We start from the raw sequence: 9,653 nt of genomic DNA, 5'->3' as shown, positions 1-9,653 counted from the left end.
TTATGAGACAAACTTAGTAATATTTCCTCCACTGCAAGGTACAGCTTGAAGTAGAAACCAGCAAAAAAATGAGTTTTAAGTGCAATGATGTCAATCACAAACAGTTTGTGGTCCTGTGGAAAACAAATGCATGCCAGTGCATGAGATAGGGTTGGTGGTTTATTTTTTTTTATTTTATTTTTTTGCTTTTTTATTTAGCCCTGAACTCAGCTCTTGGTTTAACATCACATTGGACTAATGCATGTTCCTATAAGCCGGAAAACAAGTGGGGTTTGCAAAACAGTATATTGGGTTTCACACACAATGTACTTGTCATTAAAGGTTTGAGTACCACTGTTCAAGGTACAGTATATCCAGCGTTATGAAACACCAGTATTTGGGATACTTTCCCAAAACCACTCAAACTTCAGTTAGCAAAGCAGAAAAGAAGAAGAAGCCTTTCCATAATAAAAAAGAAAGCAATTTATGACTGACGTGTCTGGAACAGAAAATTGTGAGGTTGGAAAAGCATATGTTTATAGAGTAAGCATACATAAAAGGCATGTTTGTCTCCCACTGCATACAGTCTGTAAAGTAGCTACAGCAATAGGTGGGCAGGAAGCTCATGTAAAAAGTTACCCGGAAAAATACCTTAAAGAAAATGCTGCAACACTGAGCAGAGTACAGATGTGGCAACATTTTAACATATCGTTAAAACATATTTAATAATTACATTTTTATTGCATTAATGTTTACAATAGCAACTCCTGCTTCCGCCATGTTTGTGATGGGAAGATGGCGGCAACATGATGTAACATCATTTTAAAATGGAGGATGACTTAATATCTGAAAAGGTGTGGGTTTCATTTGTATTCCACCATTTTTGAGTCACTCCAGTGCAACCAGTTGCTTCAGAAGTCCCCTAATTAGTTAAACACCATCAATTCAAGTAAGAATATTTGTTGCAAAGATGCTTTTCTCTCAGATTAAAATATCTTTTGAAAATAATTATTATCTGTAAGCAGGCATTACAAAAATACCCAATTTCTGTTTTAAATAATTATATAATTTTCTGTATTAAATATGTTTTTTATTGGTCTCTTATTATATTCTAATATTAAATGTCATATTTGTAGTAACTGTGAGGGGAAGTCATTATAATTCATTGAGTGAAATGAGTTACTGCAATCACAACATTTTTTATTTTTTTTAGTTGTTATAATGGTCTTTAGACCTGCGGCTAGCACATTTAAATTTAAATTTCAATCTGTAATAAATTGTAATAAATATGATTTGGTAACACTTTATTTGAAGGGGGGTGAATAAGACTGTCATGACACTGTCATAAACATGACACAACACATGTCATGAACATGAATAAGCCTTCATGAATATTTATGACTGTTGTCATAAAGCGTCATTCGGTAAATTATGACACTTTTAATACAAAGTTGACATTATTCAAAATGTCTTTGTTATGACAACTTGACATTAACCAAGAAATCATTACTGGTATAAATTTGTTATAAAATAATTACTGATTTCACTTTAAAAATTAGGTAACTTTATGTTATTAAAGGTAAAGTTTAAACAGTAATGATTTCTTGGTTAATGTCAAGTTGTCATAATAAAGACATTTTGAATGATGTCAACTTTGTATTAAAAGTGTCATAATTTACCGACTAATGCTTTATGACAACAGTCATAACTATTCATGAAGGCTTATTGATGTTCATGACAGGTGTTATGTCATGTTTATGACAGTGTCATGACAGTCTTATTCAACCCCCTTCAAATAAAGTGTTATTACCATAATTTTTCATCAAGACTCACAATGCATTACTTTATAGCACAATCTCAAAAACGGGAATAAAATGCACAAAGTTTGAGAATCTTCTGGGAGAAAATCTAAAAATGTTCAAGAGGTATTAATACTTTGATAAGACACTGTTAACAGTTGCTTAAGAGTGTGACAAAGAGACAAATCACAGCTCAAATATATATATATCTTTTTTTTTTCTCTGAAAAGCATATTGTGTTCAGTAATCTGCAAATTTACACAGAATACAGCAGGAAATTGTGCTTAAAAGTGTCAGACTGGAGGTTGGCAAGGGTGAAACATTTTAAGCACTACTACTCACCCTGCACCTCTCATCACACACCCAACTACCCACGCACACACGCGCACACACTCTTCTCTTGAATGTCTGCACACACAAACACACACACATACACACAAACACTCAGATGTCAGTGAAGTCTGAGTGACTCGATCCCTGTCACCGGTTGCCTGCTGAGAAAACAGCACCACCCCACTCTGCTCGCTCCCCTCCTCTCTCGCTCTCCCTCCCTCCACTCTGGACGCCAGCCTGACATACCAGACCTCGTTCGTTAGCGCATATTTTTACCCACCGTTACTAAATTAGGAAGCCAGAGGGAGCGAATGGAGTGCGGCTGCCAAGGCTGAAGAAGAAGGGTCTGATCAGGCCTGGGTTTGCTGAGGGGCCCATGCCAACCCGACCAGCTTCATTAAGAGCCACTTGGGTTTCAGAAATAGAAGCCCAGCAGGGACTGAGGCCAAACAGATCCCTGGATGGCCAGCCAAAAACTCATGGGACAAACAAACAAATAAACGAGTTGTCTCATGGCCTGCCAGAACCAACCGGCAGTGGCCATCCCAAGGAGCCAGCAGAAGTTATCTTAGGCAGTCTCGCACACAAAATGTGCCGTGACCCGAGTTTAAAAGTGGTGATGCTGCGTACTCTGCCAGCCCAGCACAGAATAAATTAACCTAGAAAACTGTCTCCGGAGACCAATTTCTCAAAGCGGCCACAGAGACGTAACTTCTTGTTTATATGGCGTGAATGTTGGGCACTGATGTGAGAAGGAATATTTTTACAAGTAAATGTACATTTCCTCTGCTCTCTCTGTGAATACAATGCAGCTTTTCTGTGAAATCCAAAGATGCTTTTATAGAACGAAATCCCTTATTTTTGTTTCATTCTGAAAAGATGTCAGTAATTTATTCAAGTAAAAATTTTCTTCAACTAACTACTGAAGAAAATACAATGTAGGAGTGGAAATAGGAAGAGCTGTCTTTGAGTGACACCTTTCATCCTGAGCTCTACACTGACTCCATCCTGTTTAATAACCTTTCTTTATAATAAACGTAAACATACTGGTTTAGTCACATGCATTTTACAATGCATAGGCTAAGATTGTAAAATGCCACTCAAAAATGTTCACACATTCTCCTTACCTTTTCCATATTTAGTCAAAGATAGGCCAACGTTTTCACATTCCTTGCAAAATTATATGAATATTAAATTGACCACAGTCTTTCTTCCAACAAAGCTAACATTAAGATTTTTGATGTGGCCCAGCTAGATACCCAACATGAATCTAACAGAGAATCTGTACACTGAGCTAAAGATTAGCAGGATGGCTAAAAGGCCTTCCAGACTCACAAAAGATAAATCTCATATACCAGTAGAAGCAGCCAGAAAGATGTTCCGGTACATTAACCCTCTGGGGCCCCCCTCAGAAAAACTTTCACTTAGGACCTTTAAGATCCAAATTTCTCTTTTTTTCAAATAAAAAAGGGAAACTAATTAAAGTCCTATATCAAAGGTTATGTCCTAATAAGAACAAAAAATAAGTCCCATTTCAGATTTGAAATACTGTATTTTCTACATCTCTATTCAGTTTTTGGTATAATAGCAGCCCCTATTTTTATTATGGAAACGCAGTTAAAAAAAAGTCATACATTTTATGTGCAGAATGGAATTTTTGGAGTGTTTATGTTATTGTAGCATTTTTATCCAAATGCTACAATAATATCTTGCAGTTTTAGTGTTTTGCTTCTATGCAATATTGTTACATAATAAAACAAAACAGGCTCTGTTTTATTAAATCTATGTTAGCTTCATAGCTAACAAGAGGTTTTAATAATTATCATTTCAATCCAGAAATGACAAGCAGACAAGTAGGTCTGACTAATGAGAAACTAACTTTGCAGTTGAATGGGAATTACTTTTAATTTAAATCTACCAGGGATATGAATAAGTTTATCTGTGAAGTGTCCGTTACACACATACTTGAAAAACAAAAATTTTAAAAATAAAAATCTTGAAAAATAAATCTGAGATCTTTGTAAAGTTTTGAAAAATAAATACAAGCATTAAAAATAATAGATGCACAAGCATTCACATCTTTTGAGATCGCACTCAAAATAAACTCAGACGTTTCTGAAGATATTTGTTGGTACCACTCATAGTCTTACAAAACATAGTACTTTTTATTTTTTCTGAAATTGAAAAGGTTTAGAACCAACAAAAACCACCCTACATCTGACAACATGGCCAAACTGAGATGTTGGGGAAGAAGAGCCTTAGTAAGCATGTCACCTTACAGAGGGAACAGTGGACGCTCAACGTTTGCATTCCACCAGGTTGGCCTTTATGGCAGAGTGACAGAAAAGAAAGCAAGAAAGTCTCCCAAAGTGGGTGTATCAAATGTTTAAAAACCTACAACTTTATTTAAGACTTTTATTGCTGTCCTGGTTGCTTCAACACAATGTTAAGCCATCTGTAAATACGTATAATGTTTAAATATGAAGTTTTTTTAATTAAAAAAAATATCCAAAAACATATTTTGACCCTGTCATTATGTTTTATTTGTGTTTGTTGAGTTGTTTTTAAGGAAAAATATATGATTAACCTATTACATAACAAAATGTGGAAAAGGTAAAAGGGTGCAAATGCATTGATCTGGTACTGTAAATGATTTTGATTTCCAGCAGTGTGTGTGTTTCTTCTAATAATACACAGGATTTAAGATTAAAGTCTATTTAAGTTAACTGTTATCAATACTTACAACATTGTGGTCCTAAAAGCGTTGATAAAGAAATAATATCAGAGAACATCATGCGCTTAAAACTACAATATAGGTGTCTAATAAAACCATAATTTCGTGAAGATCGCAACACTGATATAATTCTTCCCATGGAAAATGAGGGAGACAATTACTTTTGTGTAACTATACTGACATCTTGTGGAGATAAATTGTATAACAGCATTTGAAAGATTTATTTCTCGTGTTTATTTAAATCCCAATGAAATAATAATAATGATATGAAAAATACTATAACTCATTAAAAATCAACTAAAGATAACTCAAAGAAAATCCACATGGTTCCACATGCCAAAAGCTATGGAAAGCCTTCAAACATAATTGTTTTGAACTGTCAGTGTTCTTGAATGTAGCTCACTTCCTTGTGCTTCTGTAGCAGTGAGTTAGCAACCGAGTGTGGCTTCAATAAGAGGCTACAGGCGGCGGCGGCGGCTACAATAACAACGGATGTTTTCAATTATAATTCAGGAGCAATTTATATTTAGGGCCTACTAACCTAAACATGAACTGATACTGTTTTATATCACGATACGACAGCTTCTAGACAACAGTCAGCAGTAAAACGACTCTGGCAGTGTAACCACGGCAACCGTCTTCAACGTTAGTTTACAATGGAAGACGATCAAGCAGAAATAAAAGAACGGAATCATTCCTCGACTGCGTAAGTATTCTTCCGACGTTTCCGACGGATCGCCATAATACGGGATAGGGGGGTTAAAAACCGTAGTTTTCCGGGCAGACGAGAGACTAAACAGATATGGTAAAATTTCGGGAAACTCTCCATTGAGGTAAATGGAGAAGAAACATTTTAACCTAATGTTATAATGTTTATATTAGCGAGACTTTGCACGCAACATGTTTGTTGTTATTGTTGTTGTTTTTCATTTGCTGAGCCTGCTGGGCCGATTGGCGGTCAGGTAAATATGTATACAGATTTATATTGGAAAAATATATATATATTTATTTTACCTGTATTTTCTGCACTATAATTGTTTTCATTTTATTATTATTATTTTTTAATTATGCTACTTGAGTTCAATTTTTGGGTACCCACTTCTGCTTGTAAAAAAACAAAACAAAACAAAACACAAAACACCGCCCCCCTCCCCACAAAAACACTATTCCAGTCCAGAAATAGCATTGTAGTGCAAATGTGTTTTCTTCCACCAAACATTTAGGTCCCTTGAGAGTAATGAAAGTACCAACAGTGGTCGATTCTTCGACAGACCTACAGAAGTAAAATATGACGGGGATGAGTTTTTGATGATGCCTCCAGAAGAAAAACTCAAACACTTTAGCTGTCGAGCTCAGTTGAACGAGGACAACCAGAAGGTAACATATATATATATATATATATATATATATATATATATATATATATATATGATGTAGAAAATAAATCTAAAGAAATAAGGTGAGTCTCAACTTTACACAATATTTTTTCTTTTCTTTTTTCATATAGGTATGTTAAAGGAAAAAGAAAATCTGACTGTTATGACTGACACATTTTTCATCATGTTTGGTGAATTAGACAAATGGCTCTAACATTGTTCAACTCTGTGTGTTCAGTTTGATGCATGCATCCGGGACTTGGTGCGATGTGTGGCTCTGACCCAACTTGTGTGTGGGGAGAAACAGTTAAAACTCGCACAGGCTCATGCCAGGCTGGCTAAAGCATACTTTCAATTCAAAGGTAATACCTTTTGTATCAGTGCAGCAAAAGAGTGTTTGCATCCCACAGATTTTTTTTTTATTTTTTTTTTTCTGTTTTTGGTTGCATGAATAAATGCGCAAAGCAGTTTTTAAATTATTTTATTTATTATGCGAAAAGCTATCCGTACAACCTTAAACTATCACTAGGGTGAGAAGCTCGGTCATCCGGGAGGGACTCAGAGTAGAGCCGCTGCTCCTCCACGTCGAGAGGAGCCAGTTGAGGTGGCTCGGGCATCTGGTAAGGATGCCTCCTGGACGCCTCCCTGGTGAGGTGTTTTGGGCACGTCACACCGGTAGGAGGCCCCAGGGAAGACCCAGGACACGCTGGAGGTACTATGTCTCTCAGCTGTCCTGGGAACGCCTTGGGGTTCCCCTGGAGGAGCTGGAAGAAGTGGCTGGGGAGAGGGAAGTCTGGGCCTCCCTTCTGAAGCTGCTGCCCCCGCGACCCGACCCTGGATAAGCAGAAGAAGATGGATGGATGGATGGAGAAAAACATTTCACATGAAGCTTTTTTTTTACACATTATGATGATGTTCCTGTCTGATTATCAAATAATTTGTCAACTTGTGTTTTTTGTTTCCTATTAATTATTATCAATAATATCAGTTTATTTTTAATACCAGAATTACTTGTGCTTTGTTATTAGGTTGGGGACTACAAGCCCTGGAGCACTTGGCAGTTGCCAAAGAGTTGCTTCTTTTTCGCTCCTCCGTCTCGGCCTACAGCGAAGATGAAAAGCTTGAGGTCCTCGCATGCCGTCTAAGTGTGCACCTCACAAAGGGAGGGGCTTCACTTCTTACAGACAAATATCCTTTAATAAAATTCTAGGAGGTCAATAATTAAAAAAAACTGTATGGTAAAAGTAAACTCAAATAAAAAATTCAAAAAGAACTTGACCTTTTAACTTTGGAGGAGGCGGTCTCATCTTTCCAGGAGGCAGATAAAGTTCTGATGGAGCTTTATCAACATGGTGTTATGAACCTGGAAGAGAAGATAAAGGCTCAGCTGGACATCACCAGTGGTCTACGCAGGTACGAGATAGAGAAGAGAAGCATATACGTGTGTAGTTTTTTTTTTTTTGGCTGGAGAATATAAAAAAAACAGTTGTAGCTAGCTTATACATTAAAATAAAAAATGTTAAAGTGAAACTCCTCCCCAAATCAACTTTTGCTGATAAATTATTTGGGGTTCTATCTTTATGTTTCTGTGCGATTTTTGACATGTTTCTACAGTTCTGCATTATTTGACCTAAAACCGTCTCACTGCTTGCCTCCTTGGTCAAACGGTTCTTAGGCTCTTGAATTTTCATGCTGGTTGCAGCGGTAGAGATTGGTACAACACAACACTCTATCCCTCCCCACCTCTTTTGCCCCCAGCCATCCTCTGGCAAGTCAGGAGTTGGCGTAGCAGCATTGCGATGGCGACTGGCAAGCATTGATCAATAACCTTTACTCAGCTGTACCAATATGAGATTTATTGCAATGTGGACACGGACTGGAATAGGACTCCTGTGCTCTAACTATAACTATATTGAAAAAAAAAAAGTGTGACTACAGTTGTCTGAAAAATCAATAAATATAACAAAGAGAATAAGTTGATAACAGTGCTTCTTTTGTCCTCATCACAGCTCTACTCGCCCCCTCTGCTCATCCCCTCACACTCAGCCATGTTTCTTGGCCAGGGATGGGAATTTGCTTTCAGAAGGGGGTTAATTACACTTTAATATTAAAACCTTTTTTTTAATTACCTACTGTATGTGTATAATATGAACTACTGTATATTTTATAGGTGTCCTGAAAAATGGTAAATTGCTTATGCATTAAGTTAATACTATTGGTTTAAGTTAAGTTAAACCTCACACAATGGTTAGTAAAACAAATTTCAAATCCAGTGGAAGGTTTAGGTCAAAATAGGTTAAAATAAATATGTACAATCACATTAGTTTTTGATGCATGTAATTGCGACCCTTTATTAACAACTAAAAATATACACAGGTATATAGTTTGTTTAGCCACTAGATGGCAGTATACTACTGCAAGTTGACAGGCGTGTTTGGTGAGTTGTGTGGCATAGATGTTTGTATTTCACATTCTCTTGAACTAAACTTGAATTTTCCTCAAGCTTTGGTTTCTGGTGTTTGCAGATGCTTTTGGGTGGGTTGCTGCTTTTGTATTTAATGACTAATAATGCGTTCTGCTTGTTTGTTTGGATTTGGCTTCCATCTTTATTTTTGAATCTTTTAAACCTCACAAAGAGTGTGCTTTTTTCTTTTTTGGTTTGTGTAATTTAACAAATGTTGAATTTCCATTTTCTTGCTTTGTTTCCTATATATATATATATATTTTTTTTTTTTATTTTTTTTTTAGTTAACCGGGGTACCAAAGCTGGTATTAAATGCTCAGGAAAAGATTAAAGCATTAAAGGATCATGGTGAGACAGCGAGCACGTACATAATGAGCTGCAGGGCCGTGCAGAGACCACTAAAAGGGCAGGTGCTCAAAATAAATAAAAAAAGGGCACATCTTACTGCATTCTAGGACAGAATATTAACAAAGCCACACAGCTTTCAGAGTTTAATAAACAATGATAAATTACAAAATTGTGAAATATACAATCAAAGCTAAGGCAAATCTCTATACAGAGCATACAACTATGCACATGTAAGATATTTTATTAGTAATTTCTTTCTGCAGGTCTATTTTGTTATAGGAAAGTATTGCAATATTCAAACCCGCAATTTAGCAAGATATGCAAATCAGAGCTGGTGGTTTAGCTCTGATTTACATATTTTGTCTTTACAGAATTACACTATTAAAAATTTAAACAAGGGCACAATGCAACCTTTTTAGTGTACTGTAATCTATAAAAAAAAAAGAGCTGCCTGTTTGCTGCAGTGGAGATGAAGATGGTCCATTCAGGAAAGCAGAGCTGCATCAAACTTTAAGGTGGAACTGCAGAAAAAAAGAAAAAAACTAAAGCTAAAATTGAATTGTTAATGCATGTCACTATGGGAAAAGCCTACTGAGTTTTGCTTAAAACTTTTTTAAACA

At 36.2% G+C, this 9,653-nt stretch overlaps 1 protein-coding gene across 2 annotated transcripts in view; it reads left to right on the top strand.

The window, feature by feature from the left end:
* The first annotated feature begins 5,247 nt into the window (after window positions 1-5,247).
* ttc23 (tetratricopeptide repeat domain 23) overlaps window positions 5,248-9,653 on the top strand; it is a 14,968-nt gene continuing 10,562 nt past the window's right edge. Inside the window, exons 1-5 of one of the 2 annotated variants that reach the window (XM_007545734.2) lie at window positions 5,248-5,551; window positions 6,069-6,222; window positions 6,460-6,583; window positions 7,250-7,409; window positions 7,509-7,634. In XM_007545734.2, the coding sequence (XP_007545796.1) occupies window positions 5,502-5,551; window positions 6,069-6,222; window positions 6,460-6,583; window positions 7,250-7,409; window positions 7,509-7,634 (614 nt within the window). In that variant the 5' untranslated portion in view covers window positions 5,248-5,501. The other variant, XM_016668206.1, reaches the window with a different exon arrangement.

The sequence above is a fragment of the Poecilia formosa genome, unplaced genomic scaffold (genome assembly GCF_000485575.1).
Source record: "Poecilia formosa unplaced genomic scaffold, Poecilia_formosa-5.1.2 Scaffold13, whole genome shotgun sequence".
In the NCBI taxonomy this organism is placed as follows: domain Eukaryota; kingdom Metazoa; phylum Chordata; class Actinopteri; order Cyprinodontiformes; family Poeciliidae; genus Poecilia; species Poecilia formosa.
The sequence above is the reverse complement of the archived record's forward strand: the minus strand, read 5'-3'. Positions and strand labels throughout refer to the sequence as shown.